The sequence below is a fragment of the Xiphophorus maculatus genome, chromosome 7, assembly GCF_002775205.1.
Source record: "Xiphophorus maculatus strain JP 163 A chromosome 7, X_maculatus-5.0-male, whole genome shotgun sequence".
NCBI lineage: Eukaryota > Metazoa > Chordata > Actinopteri > Cyprinodontiformes > Poeciliidae > Xiphophorus > Xiphophorus maculatus.
The window spans coordinates 7,058,787-7,082,869 of record NC_036449.1 but is presented as its reverse complement, the minus strand read 5'-3'; the positions used below and the strand labels follow the sequence as shown (position 1 = coordinate 7,082,869).

At 38.5% G+C, this 24,083-nt stretch overlaps 1 protein-coding gene, 1 long non-coding RNA gene and 1 other non-coding gene across 5 annotated transcripts; 1 reads left to right on the top strand and 2 right to left on the bottom strand.

The window, feature by feature from the left end:
* The first annotated feature begins 4,135 nt into the window (after positions 1 to 4,135).
* On the top strand, positions 4,136 to 13,671 carry il1r2 (interleukin 1 receptor type 2). 2 transcript variants are annotated; one of them, XM_023337109.1, is made up of 10 exons: positions 4,136 to 4,674; positions 7,423 to 7,519; positions 8,057 to 8,315; positions 9,527 to 9,701; positions 9,804 to 9,957; positions 10,751 to 10,843; positions 10,947 to 11,006; positions 11,108 to 11,243; positions 12,398 to 12,543; positions 12,880 to 13,031. In XM_023337109.1, exons 2-10 carry the CDS (start codon positions 7,432 to 7,434, stop codon positions 13,029 to 13,031), a joined length of 1,263 nt encoding a protein of 420 aa, XP_023192877.1. In that variant the 5' UTR covers positions 4,136 to 4,674; positions 7,423 to 7,431. The 2 variants fall into 2 exon arrangements, with proteins under 2 accessions (XP_023192877.1, XP_014329400.1); XM_014473914.2 differs by lacking the exon at positions 4,136 to 4,674 and having other exon boundaries at positions 7,432 to 7,519; positions 12,880 to 13,671.
* Positions 8,209 to 10,757, bottom strand: LOC111609321. 2 transcript variants are annotated; one of them, XR_002753065.1, is made up of 3 exons: positions 10,677 to 10,757; positions 9,942 to 10,011; positions 8,209 to 8,290 (listed from the first exon to the last, which is right to left on the bottom strand). It is a non-coding gene; the product is annotated as an uncharacterized LOC111609321 (long non-coding RNA). The 2 variants fall into 2 exon arrangements; XR_002753064.1 differs by lacking the exon at positions 10,677 to 10,757 and adding an exon at positions 10,281 to 10,428.
* A 1,304-nt stretch (positions 13,672 to 14,975) lies between the features above and the next one.
* Positions 14,976 to 15,139, bottom strand: LOC111609390. Its single transcript, XR_002753102.1, has one exon. It is a non-coding gene; the product is annotated as a U1 spliceosomal RNA (small nuclear RNA).
* Between the last annotated feature and the right edge of the window lie 8,944 nt (positions 15,140 to 24,083).

The following is a 24,083-nucleotide window of genomic DNA, read 5'->3' as shown; positions in this document are numbered from 1 at the left end:
GCGGTGCTGCCACGTCTGATTTCAGGTTGACTGTGTGTCTCGACTCGGCTGAAAAGGAGAAGTATTCTCAAATTAAAATTTTCAAAGACATCCTTGTGCAAAGGTATATAAATAGGCCTGGGCAATTTTAAAATGTGAGGTTCTCTAGGTGAAACAAAACAACAACAAAAATGGAGTAGGTGTAAGGGAAGTACAAAACCAAATATTTCAATAAATTCATCTTATTTATTGCATTAATGTTTGTTTTAAGGTTTCAACACAATGACTGTCTGAACAGGGAAGGAGGCTTGCTGTAAAAGTTAAAGCTAGTTCGTACTGCTTGGATGAATTCCTTTCCGGGGGGGGGAAAAACAAAACCGGTTTGTCAAACTCTGTAGTTGTCTGTCCCCTCGGAATAATTCCCAAAACATGCAACATCTTCTGATTTCTCAACGGCCAGTCGTGAGTCGAAAGAACAATGTGCGCTGTGCTGATCTTTTAACCTCTGTGCTAACAAATTAGTAAATTAGAACGCTTTGTTCTTGTGAAAGGCCTGCTTTGAGCCTGTTTTTTTTTCCCAGATGAACCTTCACTAGTTTAGGTAGTGTGACCCAGTCTGTAGAGCTTTGAAAGACAATAATTGTTTTGGGTTTTTTTTTTCACTCCTGCAGGTGACAATTTAACTTGGACGAAATATTAAAAAATCTGTTTCCACAAAAGGAAAAGGAAAAAAATGTATAAAAGAAAGGGAGAAGTTGCTAAGTTTGTTTACATTTATTTACAGCTGCAAAATGAGACATTGACTTTTTCCTTGTGTTTTGGCATTTTCATATTGACAAACATGTTATTTAAATGACGTTTTTTTTTTAAATAAAAGAAGGTCAGCACCTGTCAGGTATTGGAATTTCTGATGAAATTTCAATATCTGAATTGAATTTAATCCGTCGGTTACATTTTTTTAAAATCCAGAGGGGTTTTATTTAAACGTTTTGTGTCGTTTTGGGCCATGTCCTAAAACCTATTATGATTAAACTGAGCACATACAGACAGAGGGATACTGGCCTGTCGTTGCACACGTCTGAAACTACACATAGACTTAGAAAATAATAATTACATGAGTTGGTATGAGCAGCATTATTGTTTATCTTTACATTCTTCTCAGTTATAAATTTGTAAAATCTGAACCACAAAATTATTATTTTTTTTTACACATCTGAAGTTTTAAACTGTATACCACGAACAGTACCAACATAATTAATAAAAGTGACAGTATTTTTATTATCATAAATGCTGCTTATGAATGCAACAATATGCAGCACATTTAATGTCCTATAAACGCTGAGAAAAACCTGGTTTTTAAGCAGAAACCAGATCTGCTAACTACTTTACAAGAGACAGAGAGCTAATAAGGCTATCAGTAAGTTACTAATATTTCAAAGGAAAAGATTAACCTTGAGAGATTGAGAAACGTCCCACCAAACAACAAAACTTTGTAAGTCTATTGTTTCATTTGAATTAGTGAAAGAACACATGATGGTGTCATGTCTTAAAGCGGTTTAATCAGTTTTTTTCTTAGCAGTTAGCATAGCTAGCATGGCTAACTGTAACATTAGTGTGTATTTTCTAGATTGTAAATAAACTTACTATGTGGTACAGTCTTCCAACTGGCTGCCAACATTTCCTAAAGCGTTATTCTCTATGGCAGATAGATGGTCGACGACAACAAAAACAATATTACGAAGCAAGCTAGCTTTTATGCTGTCTGCTAAAGCTCTTTGTTGCTCTCCTGCAGAGCACCAAAGGTCTGTGTACAGAGTCCTTTTCTAACTAACCAAATAAAGCAAATATATATATATATTATATTTCATACATGTTTTTATCATTTATGAGATATGTAAAAAGTAGATGTTATCATACTTTAGGCCCTGTATAAGTACAACTGTAGGTTTTGGTGTCACATAGTCTGGCTCAGTTGACCAATAACCAAATTGCATCATTGTTCTATCTAACAAATAGTTAAAAAATATATCTTACTGTAAAATCTTTAGTTGGTGCAGGATTTAGTTAAAATCCTCAGTATAGATCACTGTGTGGTTGCTATTGGATCCTTTCCAGAACCTTTTTGGGGTTTTTTTTTAAACAAAACTGTTTCGAGTTAAGATGTTCACCTTCTGATATCCTGTAGAAAGGCTTAAGATTAGATTAGATCAGATTGAAGTTACAGACGCAACTTGCTTTACGTGTAGGTCTTCGCCAGTGGCAGAGTTGTTCAAACAGCAATAATGGCAGCCCCACAGCTTGCATCACCAAAGTGTCAGACATGAGAATGTCCACACAGGAAAATGTCCACTTAGGACTTCCTATGTCACTCCAGAAGACGAGCACACCGCAGAGCATTATGGTGGAAACCATTTTTGCTCTGCAGGGAGATGACAGAGCAGTGAGTCATGCTGTTACACAGCTGTTTAATGGATGTTTGTGTACACCGGTTTGTATACAAAAATTGCAAGCAAGGCTTTATTTGGGATTAGATTTCCTTTCTATCATCACCCCAGTATGAAATAAAAAAAAAAGTGTGTTGGCATGGAAAGCTTAGCAACAAACAAACACTCCCTACGTCCAGTGAGCACTGCACAATGAAAGACGGTTCAAAATGTCCGAAAGCTTCAAACTTCAACACTTTTAGTGTCTCCGACTGACTGGCTGACAGATACCTGTCCTCGTGTCACTGCAACATCGCACGCAGAGGGAGAAAACAAACAAACAAGCAAGGAGTGTCAAAGTTTATGACGGCCTGGCTGACTTGTTGTGCGTTAGTCACCAAGTATGAATCCTGGGGATTCATAGTGCGGGGGCTGCCGGAGTCGCCTGAGAGCTGTGCCAATTGTTCAGGTTTAACCACAACAAATCCTCAGATCCCTGCTTGAAATGACTCAGCTGGGAGCACTAAAGCAAAATGCCGAGTCATCGCGGCTGTTTTAAGACTTTGTGACGTATGATTGGCCTCACAAAGTAAAAGCTCGAGGGTAAGTGTTAGAGGTGCGCTAGTCTGAAATGTGGCGGCCAATTTCCAATTTTCAGTTTTGTGAAACTTTTTTGGTGTTAGCTAAAAAACCAGCTAGGATTTTTCCTTAAGATCTATAAGTAACACAAAAATGTCAGCAATGTGGAATAAATAAAATCAAATGATCTTAATCACAATGTTTTTATGTTACAAACAATTCAAAAATACTTTATTGATCCAAAAGTGACATTAAATAATCAATTATTTCTGAAAATCCACTCAAAGTCGCAGCACTCTCACTCTGCATCGCTGAAAATCGACAACTTCTGTCCTTTACATCCACTACTAAAACGTAGAAGTGAGGCATATCATAATTATGTTTCTTTCTCCTGTAGAACCATTTTAAAAAAATGAGTTCAAACTGTATCTAACTCTATAACTGAGTGGAAAAGGACAGATTTATTGTTATATGTGAAACTGCTCAATTCATGCAGGCATGTTTTTCCACAGTTGACTCTTGATTACTTAGATTATGACCAGAGGTGATGTCACACTGTGTGTGAAAGACAGCAGACAGTGTTTCACAGCTTTTCAGAGTTGGATTTCCAGCACTGAGCAATTACATCTCGCCCCAGTCTCAGTTCCGGTCAAGCTGCTGACAAATTTTATAGCACCAGATTTTATACTGGTGCTATAAAAATCTTCAAAAAGAAAAGATTTTCACTTTCCAATTGATTTGTACCAAGCATTTGACTGATCCGTTCCAGTCGGGAGTCTATTTCTTGTTAGTTTGTCAACTTTTAGCCTACTGAAAAGCGTAGGATGTACTGAAACCATGTTTTTCTGTCAGTCCAAAGATCTAATTATTTGTTTTACTTTTCCAAGTTGCAAAAAACAATTAAAAATCAGCTTTGTTATGTTTTGAATTACATAGAAGAGAATAAAGATCAATTTAGTTCAGAAAATGAACACAGGGTTTGACTGAGCAGTCAAACAGCCATAAATGTCCATTTAGAGCACTTTCAAATTCAGTGTTACTAATACTAATAATGCATGCCAAGCATTTAACAGGAAATACATTTTTCTCCTTTGGTCTGATTTTGGAAGAAAATTGTAATAAAAATCACAACAAGTAAACATGAAAGAAACGGGTAAAAAAAAAAAAAAAAATACTTGGATGTAACAGGGTTTTTTTGTTTTTTTTGTAACTCCCCCTCTCCACTCGTGGGGGAATGCCCCTCATACATGCAGGTGTGTACATGGATGTGTGTGTTTTTGTGCTAAAACAAATAAAGATGCCCGCCGCCAACGTCATGAGGAAGTTCCTGCCAGGGAGCAACGGCGGTAAACAGTTTGGAGACTGAACCAAACATGCTTACTTCTATACACTAACCTGAAGGAAACCTATAGGTCTTTCCACACAATGTGTTGGCTGTAAGGCGTGTGGGTGTGTGCGTGTGTGTGTGTGCGTGTGTGTGTGTGTGTGTGGAGGACTCAGCACACAAGTGTGTTGAGCTGTGCAGTACACTGCGTTACATTGGGAAACCTGAGAAATTTCCATCTCATGAGGGGTGGGAACCTTAAAAAGCAGAGCTGAGGTTCCCCATGAGACCAAAGGACACCGATCACTTCACTCTGAGGTCCAAGCCGACAGCACACCGCTCTGTCAGAACCAGAACCACCAGCAGACTGTGAGTACTCTTTTAATCTTTACTTAATCGTATCACAGCTGGGGCGTGTGTGTGGTGTCACTTTTGGTCTTAGAACCAGCTCCAGGAAGACATTCTTGGTTTAAAATAACATTTATTGAAATTCTCTTTATACACAATGTGCACAAATTTATTTTGTATCTAACCAGATAATGTATATATTAACTGGTGTTCAATTATTACACTCAAGTATTTTCTTTATTTTTTTAATCCGTGTTTATAATGACTTTTAAAAAATTTTTATTTTGGTCTAGTTTAAAAATTATTCAAAATACCCAAATGTGTTTTTATTTTTATTGTTTTGCAAATGTTTATTTCAGAAATATTAGATTTCTTTTGTTAAAAAATGTGTGTGTTTTACTTTGTCAGTAAATAACCTTAAAATACAAAAAATTAATACTGATTTATCCAGAACAAAATGTCAAATATCTTAAATAACACTGTTAATGCCTAACAATATATGTAAAGCATTTACATACTTCAATTATTTATCCTCGAACCTTAAACCAATATTCGCAGTAACCAGGTCTATACATTCGCACACATGCTTCAGTGATTTATGAACGTATTTGCTGAATAATGTATTTAAATCTAAAATTTTATTTGCATTCTAAAACATCTGAAAATGTCCAATAATAATAATAATAATAATAAATAATTTGCTTTATTCTTGAACTGATACTCGTCACCTAAAAGATATTCCGGGTAGAAAACAAAGAAATTAAATGAAATTTAAAACGGGTTCTCATCACATGCAGTCTCAGTGTCAGACCCACTATCTTATAGCGATACTATCAGTCAGCAAAGTTTCCATTTAATGTCACATGAGTCATGTGTAAATTCAATTACAACATCAAAACTCCTGCAGCCGTTGTGAATGGGTCGACACGGTGACGACACTCCCGCAGCGTTCAATGAATGGACGGCGCTGTGACGACACGGCCAAACCAGGAGTTCATTGAGGAAAAAGCGCATCATTTCCCTCAGCGTGACATGTGGGACTTTAGTGAGAAAGTGATGACCGCTCTCGGCCGCTCGCTGTAATCCCCCCGGTGGGAAAACAGAAGTGAAAATGGGCAGGTTTCCATGAAAACGATGCTCTGTGACGATTGCCTGCAGGTCAGCCTGGATGTACTGCAGTTAGCTAGATTTGGAAAGCGGTATTCACCTGAAACACACACACACGCCTGTGTGTGTGTGTGTGTGTGCACACACACGTTTGCGCGGCTATCTTTGTGGGGACTTTTCATTGACTTCCATTCATTTCTACAGCCTAAATCTTATTCTTATCCTAACCCTAACCATTACGTACCTGACCCTATCCAAAACTCAATTCACACCTTAGTCCTAAATCTGACCCCTTATCCTAACCCTAACCATTACGTACCTGACCCTATCCAAAACTCAATTCACACCTTAGTCCTAAATCTGACCCCTGACCCCAAAAACAGCATTTCCCCTTGTGGGGACCAAACTTCGGTCCCCACAAGGAGCAGCGTGTCCCCAAAACGTAGTATGTGTCAGGAAAATGGTCCCCACAAGGTATTAGAAACAAAAACACACACACACACACGCACACACACACACCCCGCTTTACCGTGTCTTCAGTGATACATCAACGTCATATGATAAGTATATTCTGAGTTGCTGTCTGATGTTTTTATCACTGTTTTCCTGTTTCATAATCTTAGTGCTCAGCTTTCAATGTTGACAATTTTAAGGACTAGTGTTTCAGCTGCTTTCTGCGCAGTCCTCTGAGCTTGCCTTTCATTATGAGCGTCTCTGTAAAGACATTTCGGATGAAAAAAAAAATTATTTGAAAGCTGGTGTACATGAAAATAAGCAGCGACCTTCAAAGACTGGCCGCATGGCTCACTGGGGGTGTGACTGACAAAAATCACAGGCAATTTCACTTGATTCTAATCTGTGGATTTTGCAATCAATATTTACAATCACATTAAAATAGAAATATATGAGGCAGTGTGGTCCATATTTATACATATTTCTCTTATGTCTAAAACTCTCCCTGTATGTATGAGCACATATTTCATTATTTTTTTTTCATGTGATTCTTTAGCTTCTGATATTTTAAAAAGTCCATCTAAATCCTCCACCTGTCTAAACAAATTGAAATTATTTTTAAAACAAATTAAAATAAAAAAATTGAATTAAATTAAAACAAAAGTGGGCGTATATTTATGAATGTAAACATATGGACTTCCGTCAAGATCAAAATCTTTAGATTACAAAAAAAAAAAAAAAAAAAAAAATGGGCTAAATTATCTAGATCAAGTTTGAAATAAAGTTATTTAAGCAAAGACAAACTTGTTTTTCTCAATAAATGTGTTTTTTTTTTTTTTTATCTGTCATTTCTGCTAAATTTGGGCAACCTTTGATACAGTCACTCTGTCATTGACATGACTAATCATGTGTGGTGGTATTGGTAAAGTCCTGTGGTTAAATACAAGTGTGGGAGGGCCAATAATATAATGGTAATAGTCCTGTGACGTCACAGTTTGCGGCTCATAAAAAGAGCTGAAATAAATCCATCTGTCAGAAATCCTAGGCGTCCCGAGGGGAGAACACGGGGTAATGGTCCAGCATCCGAAGCTCTTAAACGTGCTTTAGCTTTATGTTACGGACTAGAGCATTTGACCGAATCCTTGGACCCAAACAGGAGCTCGCCTCGCCTTGTGGATCTCTCAGTTCAGATCTTTGCTTTTCCTGCAGACTGCCACCATGGACTACTTTGTGCTGACGTGTGCCATGATGATCATTGCCGCAGGTGTTCATGGGAAACGTTGGCTGCCATCTCTGCCAGTGGAAAGTGAGTTTTTTTTTTGCTTTACTGTGCAATAAAAACTACCCTGTTGTAAATATTCAATGTGATTTAGGGTTAGGGTTAGGGTTACGGTCCCATTAGATGTGCTGACCTGTCCTGCATGAAAATTGGAAATTAAAAAAACAGATCCACTAAAACCTTGAATAACTAGGCCTGACACGATAACAAATCTTCCCGGATGATAAATTGCCCCAGCAGTTATTGCTATAACCAATGATATTGTTGCTTTGAGGGCATTTTCGAATAATATAACGGTAATGGCAAGTGAATAATGAAGTCTTTTTAAAACAAATTGTCCTTCGTGAAAAGGGCTGGTTGAGACCAAAGCACCAGACTGGTGGAAAGAGAGAGACGAGAGAAAAATGATAAATCACGCAAATGGAAATGATTGTGCTTGTTTTCATTTATCATGCAATTAATTGATTTATTGTAAATTGTTACAGGCCTACGAATGACTAAATTAGTCCCATGAAAAAGGATTTGCGCTTAGTTTCAGTTTTTGTGCTCCTGTTTCCCACGCAGACGGCTGTTACCGGGTGTCTCCAGAGGTGGAGGTTTTCCGAGTGGAGGGCGAGGCCGTGATCCTCTACTTCCCGATCTTCGTGCGGTCCCTCAAACTCCGTGACATCGCCCCGCCACCTGCCCAATACGTCATCAGCAGGACCGACGGAACGGAGCAAACGGCGTACGAGGACGAGGGCCGGGTCCAGCAGCACGGCGGAGAGCTGTGGCTCCTCCCGGCTCGGCCTTCGGATTCTGGGGAATACACTTGCACTTACAGGTACTCTTTGCTCTTTTAAAGGAAAAGAAGTTTCCAATCAATCGGTCGAGTTTATTTGCACAGCACGTTTCAGCAACGAGGCAATTCAAAGTGCTTCACGTCATAAAAACACAAACATACAAATTCACAAAGGACAACAATTGAGAAAACAGGAACAAGCGTTACATTTTGACCAATGAAATAATCAAAACCGTGGATACACATCGGAAGAGTAGGTCAGTGTTTCATTTATGTGGTTTGAAAGTAACTGAACAGGTGGGCTTCTAGCCTTGATTTATTTTATTTTTATTTTTACTTATTGACTATTAGTACCTAAAAGGCTTAAGAAATTCAAAGTTTCTAAACGGATTAATTGATGCAAAAATATGCATTTCCTATCATATATAATTTTTCTGTCATAGTTTTGTTGTGCATCAGATTTAGTAGCTATAAAGACTGACAGTGCTTTTTTAAATTATTATTATAGTAATGCTCAGAAGATTGGTGTTGGAAAAACCCCAGTGTTTTGCTGGCGTTCTCACTAGAACCAGGATGTTAGAGAACATCACACCAGTTTTAAAGTCCCTATCCTGGCTCCCTGTAGCTCAGAGAATAGACTTTAAAATGTTGTTAGTTTATAAATCACTGAACGGCTCAGCACCACAATACATTAAAGATCTGCTGTTGTTGCATCAACCTTCTGGGAATGCAGAGCAGAACCAGAACCAAACATGGAGAAGCAGCTTTCAGCTTCTATGCACCACAAATCTGGAACAAACTTCCAGAAAACCGTAAAACAGCTGAAACACTGACTTCCTTTAAATCTCGACTAAAAACCCACCTGGTTAGAATTGTATTTGAAATGTAATCAATTGCAAATGTATTGATGGAACTTGACTTAATGCTGTGTTTTGATTATTGATTCTATGTTGCATGACTTTGTGTTTCTGTGTTTGTAATGATGTAAAGCACTTTGAAATGCCTTGGTGCCGAAATGTGCTACACAAATTTTATTCGTGTAGCACAAATTCAATTCAAGACAATTCAAGCATTGTCTTGAATTGATTTTATTCTTAATCATATTGAAAACACACCTCTTACAAATTACCTCAGGCCAATTTTTAAAAAATTTTTTTAAAGGAACATAAACCTTCCAACTTCCAAAATGTGCTATGATCGCCCACAGCGTCATCTTCACTCCATCTGACTCCTTTCCATGCGTCTCTGTGCAGGAATGAAACGTACTGCGTCACGGGGAGCATCACGCTGCACGTGTACGAGTCCTATTCTGCCGACATAAAGACTCTCTCCTACGGGTGGTCGGCCACGGTCGGTGAGAAAGTGGAATTTTACTGTCCGGCTCTGGACCGCTTCAACAAGACAGGCAGACCAATAGAGTGGCACAGGGTGAGGGAATGAACCCTGCAGCTGGGATTATGTCTTTTTAGATTAGAGCCTGAATTAAAAGTAACAGCATCTTATTATTTTTTTGTTTTTTTTTTCTGACAGGACTTTAACTCCGCTCCCCTTCAGCCGGGCAGAGCTAGCCTGACGATCCCTGCTGTAAAACGCTCCCACGCTGGAGTCTACACCTGCCGGCTGACGGTGCTCATCAACAACCTGCAGTACAAAGTCAGCAGAGCCTACCTGCTCCACGTCGAAGGTTGGTGCCGTCAGATTTTGTTTATGAACCTTCTCCTGGGAAGTGAGACGTTCCCTGAATGAGCGTGATAAGAGTAAATGAATTCATCCATATGACAAATGTACCTCACTTACATAACAGTAAATATGAGGGTTTTAAAAGAACCTCACTCTCAACCATTCATATTCAGCTATTAAAGGAACGCTGTTGATCTATAATTAAAGAATAAGTGTGCACTGCCCTCTGCTGACTAAACAGACGCATTACAATGACTCCAACGTTTCAGGAATGTTTTTTTAATCTATTTATTTATTAATTACTTTACTTGTTTACTTGTTTCTTACTTGTTTCGGGGATAACCTCTTGAGATGTATCGTCTCACTTTCAAAGAAGTCCTGACAAAGCATAAAAATTAGCAGTAATAATACAAATCGTAATAGGTAAATCCAAAATAAAATACATTTACTTTGTTTTTTGGGGTTTTTTTTATGTAGTGCAACCAATTACCTCCCAAAACTCACTTATTTAGTAAACCGAGTCCAACAGTGTGTATTTAAACTCGGCATAAACGTTTTAAATTTATTAATTTATTCAGCATGGACACTGCACATGAATTAATGTTTCTGTAAATGCGCCAAAATGAGCCAAAAGGCTATTTTATTTCCGTTGTCCCTGGACAATGAGTAATTTGTCTTGCTAAAAACAAACAAAAACAGCTGTTATATAAAAGGGAACATTACCGGGTTAAAAGGTTTTGCCAGGCAGGGGAACGCCTGTCATGTGAGTTTCTCATTCTGGATGCGTTGTCTGCCAGGTTCGGACCCTGCAGTCACTACCTCCATGCCTGTCGTCACCACGCCGTCAGGTCCGGGTCAGCCCAGCAGCAGCACCCTCAGTACCGTCAGCCGTGAGTTTTGTTTGGTTTCTGTGATCCTTGACTGACCCAGCGTCCTCTGGGAAAAGAATAAACTAGATTTAACTGATGAATGTCTGCATTTCATATCCGGCAGTCGTGAAACCGCCAGTGATTGCCTCACCAATCAATGGAACCGTCTTTGAAAGCTCTCACGGTACGTGGTAATGTTACTTCGTGTCTCCTGCTGTTTGCTCACGTTGAAGTATGTTTAACCAAATACAACAATACCTATGTTCTTCTATTTTTACCAACCAGGTTCAGGACTGGAGCTGTTCTGTCAGGTGGTCACTGAATGCCAACTGGCAGACTCCACTGTGGTCACATGGCTGGTAAACGACCAATCAGTGGAGTCATCGTACCTCGACAGGCGGGCTCTGCAGGGAGAAAGAAGGTAACACTATGCGTAAACCAAAGTGTGAAAAAACAAAAAACAAAATCTGACTTAAAAGTTACTGTAGAGAAAGTCCATAGAAGGAACTATTTTTGTAGACTTCATTAGGGGGGGGGGGAAGAAGGAAAACTGGATTTTAATTTGAAAATATCAGAAATACCTAGTAGTTTTTTTTTAATGAGTTGTGAAAAGTCGTGGAAAAGATGCAAAATACTTAACCACAAACACAGTAGACAATCTGAAAATTTGAAGAAGAAAAAAAGAATTATTACTGCAAAAAGTGCCTTCTTAAAAATGAAACACACAAAAAAGTACATTTTAAAAAAAATACATCAGTTATGGTTCTTTTGCTGAGCCAGTCCTGAATCAACTCTGGACCAATCCAACTCTGACTTGATGCAACACAGCAGAGTTTGCTTAGGCTGGGTGTGCAACCTAAATAATCGTTTACAGTGAATAAAGAATGGGTTGAAAAGGATTATTACCACCAAACAAATAATATTAATATTTAATAATAAAAAGAATCAACATAAAAAATAAAACACAACTGAAAATACAAACTAATAATGTTTTGTAGAGATTTTGCTTAGAAATAATTTCCTGTAAGGCCTTATGCTTCATCACCAGTTCTTTGGTGAAAGTGAACATAGCTAGCGCTACCTTGCGCAAGCTAATCTCTAACATTATCTTAAATGAATAAAAAAAAACTGGTTCTCTAGTGTGTAGTTAAGATCATTAAACAGGTCTTTGACGTTAACATTATGAGACCATGTAATTTGCCAACTTGCTGTTTCTTATTTTGTCCTGTTGAAGAAGTTTGGCGAACTCTGATCAAGTGGCAGTATGGCTCAAAATGGCCGCCTGTTAAGAATGTGAAGGCTCCTATTCGTTTTGTCTTGGACTGGGTCACACATTTTGTTCCAAAGTTTAATTACAACTACTCAACAACCCAACCGTCTCTTCAGAAATACATCCCGGCATTTTGTCTGTACCCTGTCTCCTCATAGCCCACCCAACGTCACTCCCTTGTCTTCTTCTTTGTGTTGACCATTCTCATAAACAACTATTTAAAGCCATCAAAAGACACAGATAGTTATGTGACACATAATAAAATCTAATATCCACTAAATCTGTGTTTGCCTTGCTGTTTTTAGGGTAACCCGGGTCTCTGAAAGGTGTCAGATTGAAGTGAGGTTCGTTATCTCGACTATAACTGAAGAAGATGAGAAGACGGAGATGAAGTGCGTCACTCAGAACACAGGCGGGAAACAGGAAGTTGTCACAATGCTTCGTCTGGAAGGTGAGTGGCCTCGTGAACTCTCCAAACTGTTGTCCGTGGCGTAATTTGGAGCTGAAGTAATATTTCCCCTCTGTCGGAAAAATGTAAGCAGTTAGCTAAATCTGACAGTGTCCCACAATCGTTAACAAAATGCAAAAACGCACAACGCAACAACAAAATCCACAACAGAAGTTGTGCTAAAACGGAAGTTTTTCACAACTTCTGATTTTCATAGCGTCGTGGCTTTTTGTTGTTGCGTTGTGGCCTGTCTGGGGCACCGTAGAAAAACACACTGGAAACATCAGACATTGTCACGTCATAATAAAAATCTTAATGTCCTGCCATTTTTTTTTCTAGATACTACCTTCACATGGCTGGTGGTAGGCGTGGTGACAGCGGCCTGCTTCCTCACGGTGGTCTGCGTCTTCCTTTACGTCCTCTTCAAGCCAGAGACTAAGAAGAAAATGGATTACATTCTCGCTCGCCAGAGCAGCACCTTTTCAGTTTAGCTTTTGTTTCACGCGCTCCCTCCGTCAAAACAAAAACGCTCCTCTAAACAATATTTGGGTGAACTATGTAGAAATGTGACTTCCATCACGTTGTACTTGGAGTTCAAGTGGCACTCACACCAAGTCTTTTTATTCATGAATGTATCAGCCACTGGACAGGAAGAAGGAAGATGTTACGGTGATAAACGTTGCATCAGCACCAGTAATTGATTTAATGACAAGATTGTTTGCTGTGGTTTTGCACTTCTGTGATTTAAACCGGTACTACTCCCTTTTATATAAACCTCCATCAGTTTAATTCACTTTTTTTTTGTTCTTTTGCTAAGTAAAATGAAGTGACTACCTCAGTTACCAGATGTTACACATATGTATTTTTTTCTGCTCTTTTGCTGCAGTATGCTTTGAGTATAATGGATATATCAGTATGTTATTTCCAAAATGCTGCAAATGTTCTCAGGGAGAAATTGAATATTAAAGAAAACGTATAGTCTTTTGATTATTTTTGTTTACGTCATAAACATTTTAAGGACAGAAATAATGCAACTTTTAACGTGTTGTTTTATTGTTATTGAATGTAATACTCCTGCTGTTGTATCTTACATACAAAACAACCCAATGAATTAAATGACTCCTACCTGAATGGTCTGGTGTTATTTTTAGCCTCAATGTGCATAAATATTTACAGTGGCGCTCTCCTGGTCATTACTGTCAGTAACAGTGACCGGGACAGTTATCACGATAACACTTGAAACTCACTTGGCTTGGTAGATAATGTGGCCTCAAGCTAACAGCTCAATATCTTTCTCTTGCCCTCATTGTTTTCCGCTGAGCTGTGGCTTCTTCTTTATGATAATAGAGCCTGTCGTAAATGCTAAGGCTAGTTAGCATGGGCACAGACGACGGCATGCTAACTAGCCTTAGCTCCTCTAACTAGAGGAGACTAGCTATTAGATCTAATAGCGCTAATAGCACCTCCACTAATAGCTATAGCTAATAGCTAATACCGACAACGGCTAGTTAGCATGCTAACATGCCGCTAATAGCGGAGGTTACCTATTAGTGCTAATAGCACCGCCGATAATAGCTATAGCTAGTAGCGCCTCAGCTAATAGCTATAACTAATAGCTATTAGCTCTATTAGCGCTTTATAGCTCCATTAGTTAGCGGACTAGCAGAGGCTAATAGCTAATAATAGCGCCTCAGCTAATAGCTATTAACTATTAGCTAATATTAGCTATTAGCACTAGCTAATAGTGCTAATTAGCTATTAGCTATTAGTGCTATTAGCCAATAGCACTAATTACCTAAGTCTTCATGGGTATTTGATAAGTTTTTATTATTAACGTTTTTCCATGTTTTTCCTCCTTGTTCAGGGTTGATATTGTTGTAAATTTATTGTAAAACGCCAATTTGTTCTCTATCTCTACCGCTAATGTGGCTTAAAAGAAATCTTTTACATCTCAGCGCTTGTATTACCGTCTGAAACATGGCAGGATATCTATCTGCGAAGGGATTATGCAACGTTACTCTTTTGTTCCAATTTTTCAAAACTTTCCTCCCCAACCAGAGGAGCCCATGACGGTTCTGGAGATAAATTCAGGCACACGCTCAAGATTGGAGCGATGAACAAAGCTCTAAATTTTGTTCCTATATCTGCTACCTCTCTCCCCCATTTTCTAATTGTCTATACATGATTTCTCCTTCAGTCTGTCTTGCCGGCTTCCCCACAGGAAGCCAAACATCATTATTCTGTGGGGCATCGAGATATGTGGATATTATTTCTGCTTGACATTGGAGAACATCTGAATTATTAGAATATGTGAACTTTCTTTTGTACACATTAATGTTTATGAGCGTGGTCTGTACAACTGTAAGCACATAATATATTGCGCATAAGTTCAAATGTGTGGTACCATACAAAGTCATTTCTCATTAACAGTGTATCAGGGGAGAGCGCGAACGCAGTCCCCCACTACCAGAAATTATGCAGTCGAGATTCCCACATTTGGGGAATTCGCAGGGGTCAGCACAACCGGAGTGCAATGGCTGAGCCTCACCCTGGGTGAACCACCTTCATGATCATGGTATCTCCCCTGCCAGGTAAGTATGAGTTGTTATGCTCTCACGCCGGGATGTCTTTCGCAGACATACCCTCATGACTCACGGTGCCAACACGTTGTTTGGTTAAAAAGAAACAAAACAGAGCCAGGAGACCAGCATTAGACGAGCTAAAACATACCCGGATAACTTGGTTAAATAAACCAGGAAAAACGTTAAATTTAATGTTTAAAATAACATTTGATTACCCACAATGCAATGTTGTGTTAGCCTAGCTAACGCTAGCAAACAACTGACACATTTTTACAGTATTTAACTTCTAGTGAACCCCCAGTAACCAAACAGGAGATCATGAATCAAATAGACACCCGCCTATTACAAGCAACTATTTAATAAACAGAACGCAAACCAGGAAAATGATGAGATCTAATTATTAAAATACCGTTTGATTACCCACAATGCAATAGCGGACGAGCATAGCTAAAGAGCTATGCTCGTGTGCTAGCTCAGCTAACAGATTATTTATTTTTAACTCTTCTCCAAAGCATAAACAACTCATCAAAGTTCCTATGGATTGAAAATATGTGAAACCTTTAATTTGAACGCTTCAATGAGCACCATAAAGTCAGAATGAATGAAAAACACACTTTAAAACATACTTTTAAAATTCACAGGACAACCACTTCCTGTTCTGTGGTTTTCAGATTTCCTTTATGTTGCTGCCACCTGCTGACCAGAAGAGGAAAACCTTTATTTGATTTGTGAAACTTCACTAAAGGGCGATTTATATGGAAGCCCATTTCCGCCATGAAAAAAAAAAGACCAACAGGAAGTCATAATTTCGACTTTCAAAGTCATAATTATGAGATTTAAAGTCATAATTTCGACTTTCAAAGTCATAATTATGAGATTTAAAGTCATAATTTCGACTTTCAAAGTCATAATTTCGACTTTCAAAGTCATAATTATGAGATACCGGAGCAGTTGGAGACAAGCCTCCTTAGAATAACAGCTCCGCTCCAGCTCCCAGTTAAATATGATCCTAAATCCAAGGTCCAACCTTTGCTACTGCGTTAAGAGTCAGTAAAAGGTAGGTTCGCCTTTTTTGATTTTTGATTTTGTTTAGATTCTTTCGTTTTGAATGCTTTTTGATCGTGTGGTGTTATGTACATCGTTCGTTGTATTAGCAACATGAGCTAGCTGCAGGTTAACCGTCAAAGCGTGCTAACCTTGTTATAGCATATTTAACCGGGTTTTTTTTAAGTAGTCGGTTAATTAGATTGTTTTTATTTCAGAGTGCGATAAGAAGTTTATACTCCAAAAATTCAATAAGTTAATATGTATAATTATTTTGTGGCATTAATACAAGCAATAGCTAGTAGGTTAAAACAAGCTCCACAGCTTGTTGTATGCACGTTTTGTTATGCATAATGTGATTCACTATCTTTCCCGTTAAATTGTTTTTGTCGATACATAGACAAGAGTAAAATATGGAAGTACAATATGCATCAGTTTTCAAACTGTTTTCTTAGCAGTTTCATGTACACTTATGCTAATGCTGGAGATCTACAGCTTTACATTGACAATATTTACAAAAGCAATTCAAAATAAGAAAAATTGAAAAACAAGGAACTTAAAAAATCCCCAAAACAGGCAGGCCCTGTTGAAAATTTTAACTCCTCAACTTTACTCAACTTTCAGGATACCTACAAAAGAGACAGAGGAGGTTCCTTTGACCTGAACCTAAACAGAGGTAAGTTGCAACACTTGTGAAAATCCAATTTATCATATTATCTGTTTAAATGAAAGTAATTAAGATCAAAACTAAAATCATTCTGATGATGTCCATGCACTTGACTCTTTTATAAAGATGGGAATTTCATTTTGAGAATTGTTCAACCATTGAAATATTTTAGGGGAAAAATGTAAACAGAACTTTCAGACCTAAGCTCTACACTTTACCATTTAGTTGTGGAGACACTGGTAGATTTTTCTTTATTACTTTTATGTAGTTTCTTTGTGTATTGGTTTATTTTTGCAGATCTGTACAGGTGTTTTGTTGTCTATTGCCTTTATTTTAGCAGGAGCTTGAGTCTGAAATACAGTTTCTGTCTGTCTTGTAGGGTTGGACAATAAATCAGTTATATGTATCACGATACACACGTGATCAATATCAATAGATAGTAAGTCTGACAGAATATTCAATAGAATATTCTCTGAACTCTGATCCAGAACCACATACCATTCTGGAGGTTGTGGGCACAGTCAAGGCTTCTCAACCTCTCAAGGCTAGCTCATCTAGGTTGATGGCTTCATTTAACTCACTGGTGAACTAGCAACAAGCTGTTGAGTAACTTGCGGAGCAGCAGTTTAATGTTTCACCACCGTGCCTCATAAATGTTTTTAAAAAACATTATGGTGTGAAAGCTGTGGATAAAATGGGAAAGGTCACATCACCAGTTTGGCAGTATTTCAGATATAAAAAAAATAATTGATATAAAATAATAAAAAATGCTTGTATCGTGAAATGTTTTTCAGTAATATCATTCAACCCTATTCTCATGTTCATAATAATTTTTTTGGAATGTTATGTTTTATTAGACATTATTCATTAGTTATTGTGTGTAATTGTCACAGGATGGATGAGATATATGACTTCTTAAAATCACGGGATGTTTCAGAGGAAGTCATACAACGACTGCAAAAGGATAAGGTAGCTAGATTGCTAAGGAAATCAGTACATTTGGAAGTTATCATACAACACTATTATAGAGACATGGTGAAGACAGATCAGTTTTATCATGTGGCTGTTTTTACTGGGTTTCCCCCCCCCCATTTTTATAGGTTAAATAACTGTTTTAACTTTTGTTTTCTAGATTGACTCCAGTGTCCTTCTGCTCATGACAGATGAGTAGCTTAAGGAGTATCTCCCATCTTATGGTGACCGACTGGCACTTCTCGGATATTGCAGACGAAGGGAAAATGATCCTGCTGGCCGGAAATCAAAACTTTTTGACCGATTGAGAGCCAAGATTTCAAGGAACAAAGGCAACGATCAAAAGCAGATCTCAGAAAATGTTAACATCAGAAATGCTCAAAAAACTGTTCGACAAGTTGAGATAGGATGGATGAATTCTCGAGATGGGGAGCTTTTACAAGTTCGGACAAAGAAAGGTGGTGGAACAAGAAAAATTGATGTGTCAAAGGACTGTAGAAAAAATGACTTAATTGAAAAGGCAGTGGGTTTGTTTTTTCCGTCTCAAAGAAATTCACATGGAAGAATTACAGATTTTGAGGTTGACATGACAGATTTCCAGGAACATTCACTTGATGAACATATTACAGTTGGAGAACTTTATGAGCAGACAAAACTACCTGTTTTGCGTTTTTACCTAACAACCAAAAAGAAGGACACTGGCAGCGACTCAGAACCAGACAACCCCAGTGGAAATGACCAAGACACTTTAAGGTTTTCTACTCACTCTCAAGTTTGCACACCACTGACTCAATCCACAGCACCAGACAGCATTGATGCCACATATGTTGGAACCAGCAGTGTCCTGACAAACAGCAGCAGTAAAAATGTTCACCTAGTTTACTTTAGTGATGACATGGGTGATTTGTCCAATGTCCAAGAGCTAGATGCAGGAATCAATGGGGACATTTTAGAAGACAGTGGCACTGTTACCTTTTTCACAGGACACATTTCTGACACAGATAATGTCAGTCTTGATGACACCCTTCCTCTGTCTCCACAGCCATCTAGTCCAGTGCTTTCTTCTTCACAATTTGATTCTTTGAACGAGCCAATTGTTCAGAGATAAGGGATTAAGAAAATCCTTGTTCTTCACCGTGGCCAGATCCTGAAAGAACTAATTTCACATTTTTGTGATCCAGGTGTCACTCAGGAGGACATATGTATTCAAGTGGTGCTCCCTGATGGAAGGCGAGAAAAGGCTGTTGATGATGGAGGAGTTTTGAGGGATGTCCTCTCAGAATTTTGGCAGGACTTTTATGAACAGTGTACAATGGGCAATAACTTTAAGGTGCCCTACTTGCGTCATGATTTTGGACAGCAACAATGGGAAAGCATTGGCCGAATTATTGCCTTTGGCTGGCAAAAACAGAAGTACGTGCCTATAAAACTTGCTCCAGTAATACTGGAACAAGCAGTTCTTGGTTCTATAAAGAGTCCTCTTGTTGATAGCTTCTTAAGGTATGTTACAGAGTACGATCGGATGGTGTTTGAATCTTGCCTTTCAGATTTTCAGAGTGTTGACAAAGAAGAGCTTCTGGAAATCATGGATATCCATAACTGTCGAAGAGTACCAACAGCTGATAACATAGAGCTACTACTTGAGGAGCTTGCCCACCAAAAGCTCATTCAGGAACCTGCCTTTGTTATTGAGCAGTGGAGCACTGTCCTTTCCCCGCTGAGGTCTGAGATGGAAAGTATTACAGCTGCATATGAAAATCTCCAGCCAACATTAAGAAAGGTTATAAATTCAATTGTATACCCTGTAGTCATGAATGCACAGCAAAAAAAACATCAGCAAAAGACTTTGAATCTCATAATTATGACTTTGAAAGTCGAAATTATGACTTTGAAAGTCGAAATTATGACTTTAAATCTCATAATTATGACTTTGAAAGTCGAAATTATGACTTTGAATCTCATAATTATGACTTTGAAAGTCGAAATTATGACTTTAAATCTCATAATTATGACTTTGAAAGTCGAAATTATGACTTTGAAAGTCGAAATTATGACTTTAAATCTCATAATTATGACTTTGAAAGTCGAAATTATGACTTTGAATCTCATAATTATGACTTTGAAAGTCGAAATTATGACTTTGAAAGTCGAAATTATGACTTTGAATCTCATAATTATGACTTTAAAAGTCGAAATTATGACTTTGAATCTCATAATTCATATTTTCTGTTTTATCAGGGACCTGCCCTTCAACACACTCCCAATATTTTCACTGCTGTTAATCTTTTGATTTACATTTACTGTTGAAATATAAAGCAGTAATTCGTTCAATGGTTGTTAATGGCGAGGTTGCTATGCCGCCATCTGCTGTGTATTCTCCAGTACTGCAGTTATTTTGCTACCATTCCGGACAATTTAAATGAATTCATTTATAAAAGAAATTAAACGAACACATATTGAAACACTTCTCTCCACTTCCTGCTATTTTTACCCATTTTAAACAATTTGGACCAGTTTGTCAACACCTAGGCTGTTCTAAAAACTGGTTTCTTTTTTATAGTGGGTAACAATTAAAAATACCAATTGTGGTAATCCTTTGTTGGACTCTTACGAGTGGAGGATTCTTGCCTCTGCATCCACAATTGGTTTGCTCCTTCCAAACCCGCTACTTTAAATGAGATAAAATACCTAAAGGTGTTTATACCTCCAATCACACTTCAGTTCCGGAGCTGAAGCGTCTTCACGCAGGACTCCGCCGCCCTTTTTTTTTACGGAATGAAACTTTTAAGACGGATTTAAGCGGCTACTCGCTGGACTCCGCCATTCAATTATCACCACAACAGCATAAAGTTAAAGCCGTTTAGTTTCAGAGCCCAGGATTCACAGCGTTTCTTACACAGGATTTCTTTTAACGCGAACGCCATCAACTCATTCACGCTTTTCTTTTAAAAGAGAATTTACTCTCAGTAAACGGAGTCCCGTCAAGCGTCAGATTCCAGCTGGTAAACCAAATACCAGTCCCGGAAAAGGATCTAAACTCATTCTGAAGAGTTTAGCCGTGCGCACGGTCCTTCTGGATTCGGTCTCACCCGCTGGAATCCTTCAGGATCTTGGGATCCGGCTTGGAAGGACCAAATTAATGTCAGGTTCATCTACCTAAGCATTCTCAAACTGAAAAAGAAGAGAGAGACAAGTGAGTTTTAGATTTACTAGCAAGGAGAACGGACAGCAGCGTGCTTTAGTTACAATCTACCCGCTCTAAAACAGCTCCTCCCAGAGACTTTCTTTTTATTTCCTTAGGGCGGTCCTAGTTACAGAGCCTATTCAGGGGTCTCAAACTCCAGTCCTCGAGGGCCGCAGTCCTGCAACTTTTAGATGTGCCTCTGCTGCACCACACCTGAACAGAATAATTAGGTCATTAAGGCTCTGGAAAACTGATCTACACAAGGAGGAGGTCATCAAGTCATTTCAATCCAGTGTTTTGTACCTGTGGCACATCTAAAAACTGCAGGACTGCGGCCCTCGAGGACTGGAGTTTGAGACCCCTGGATTTGGTTATCTTCAGTTAATCACATAGCAGCTGCTTCTTCTGTTCTCTTGAGTCACAGGTGTGTTGCACCTGCAAGCTGCTGTAATGTAGAATGCAAAATTCAGAGTTCTTGTTTATTTCCTTCTGTAGAAACGATGCAGGAACTGATGAACCCACAGAACAAGGAGGTGTCTTGTGCATCCGTGTCTCATGTACAGTTCCTCTGTTTCTGGTTCATAAACTTCGACCCTTAATCATCCGTCAGTCATCACTCTTGCTGCAGACCATCTGGTGTCAGCTTCCAGTTTGACCCGTTTAGATGTCTTCCTGCAAGCATCTCTCACTAGGCACAAATTCCAAAAGCAAACAAGAGTATTTATATTTGTAATTAATTTAAACGCATCACTATCCCACAAACATCCTGTTTCCAGCAACCCAAAATATCCTTTTCTGTTAAAAAAAAGCCCAGGGCGGCACCCAATACGCCACCGTTGAATCGTACATATGCATAAAAATTCTCCCTACTTTCTGACATACTGATAGTTCCTCTTCCTGGATATTTACCCTGACTGGTTCTTCCCTTTGCTGGACATCTTTGCTTTTTTCCGCCAGCCTGGATTCGATTCTGTCATTTTTAATCTTCAGAGATACAATCTGTTTATTTAACTCTTCATTTTCTCTCTCTAGCCACTCGAGTTTTTCTGTTTTTGCTCTTAATTTGTCCGCTGCAATGTTTCTCTGTTTTTTCCGGTCCTCTTCCAGTTTATGTTTAATTCTTAATTTGGCTTCATTATCACATCTTAGTTGGTTTATAGTTGTATTTTCTTCCTCCAGGTCCAGATTAATTTTTCTGATTTGTTTTTTGTAAAATGCATTTGATTTTAGAAGTAAGCAATTTTCCTCATGCCAGTTGATTGTCTTGTCCGTTCTGTTTAGTCTCTCTAGTTTGATCTTCAGACTTTCTACGGTTTTCTGAAGCTCTTGGTTCTCCTCCTGCAGCTTGCTGCGGTTCTTCTGTAAATTGTTAATTTTCGCCAACAAAAAATGTTCTTCTTCCATCTTTGCTCTCTGGTTGAAACTGCAAATGAATTTCTCTGTGGAATCTGGCAATACAAAGGCAGCCGCCAGTGATGTCATAGACAGGATGAGTGACATCACTATGACATCAAAGCCACAAGAAGTCTGTTGGGTGTGGGGGAGGGGGATGTTTTTTTTAAAAACTTTATTCACAGACACACGGTACAACGACAGAGTGAAACATTTGTTCTGCCTCCAGAAAAAAAACCAAATACAGATAAATATATTCAAGATGAAGAAAAAGCTACGGGGCTTCGGTTCCCAACTGTTCATTCAAAGCAGTACAGAGTTCAATTGTTTTAATAGCTATTTTCTGTCTTTGATAGTCTGGATATAAAACTTAAGTTCATTGTAAAATGCAGCAAAGCATGGCTTCCCCTACCTGGAACAATGAATATGATATTTAAATAGTGACAATAAAGGATTTATGAGAAACTCTGAACTGTTGGGCTCTTTGCACCTCAGCTTCTGCGTTCAGGGAAAAGCGGCTCAATCGTTTCCGATCCATTGAAAAAGGCTCTTTACACTGGGCGTCTGCTGGGCTTGTCCAAGGTAACAATTAATGATGAACATCGATCCGAAGCCCCGACAATAAGCTGGAGAAAGGTTTCAACATGTTCGCCTCGTTATACACAGATACGAAGGTGAGTTTTACTTTCTTTAAACTTTGTGGCTAACATTAGCTTTAGCTTATGCTAGACATTTGTCTTGTAAAAATGTGCTATTTAAGTATCTAAACATTTTTCATCCATTCTAACGGACAATGTTTTTACCTTGTTTTCAAGTATATTACCTGCGTTTATTGTCGTTAGTGTCAGAGACCAAGTAACGGTCTAGGGTACTATAATGTCCCTCCAGTTCTCCCCGGTTCCTACGCCTACGGCTCTGACTGTAATCCTGGACCTGTGCTTCTGTCTGCTCTGTCCTCTCAACCCTCAGCCGATCACAGTACAGTCACAACGCTCATACTGCTGTTCCTTCCTGTTGAAAGGGAGTTGTTCTCCACCACAGTCGCCCCGTGCTTTAGATGTAGAAATTGTTGGTAAATCAACAATCAGATGGGCTTAAATTATATCCAGTAATCAGTTTGTAACAGTGATGAACTAAAATTGTGACTGGATCTTAATCTAAGTATTTTTTGTTCAAATGAATTGAATTGATTTAAACTGAATTTAGACCAAACCAGACAAAAACTGGTTTGGATGAATTTGACCGGGTTGAATTAAAAAGCGGACTAAGCTGACACCAGTGCAGTAAATTCCCTGGTAGATGGCTTTGCTGACTTTATATTTGATAAAAACAAAGTGGACATGAACAGCAGATGGCGTTGCTGTCCAAATCCTCTCTGACTGTGGAATAAACATCCCACTGGACTTCAAGCACGGTCGATTCTGTGCCTCCACACTTTTCCTTTAGGTTCTGGGACCTTAATTCCCAAATTAAAGTCAAAATGTATTTTCATCTATAAAGGCAACTGGGCAACTTTATATCCCAAGTATGACGCTCATGATGTTGTCAGATTACTTTACGACTAAGAGTCTTCAGTCAGAGGCTTCATCAAGTTTGCTGTAATGCAGACTGCTACAAGAGATCCTTCCTAACAACCATTTGAAGAACCTTGAATAACATGATATTTAACCATATTTTACTTAATTTTAGGATCAATAATGTA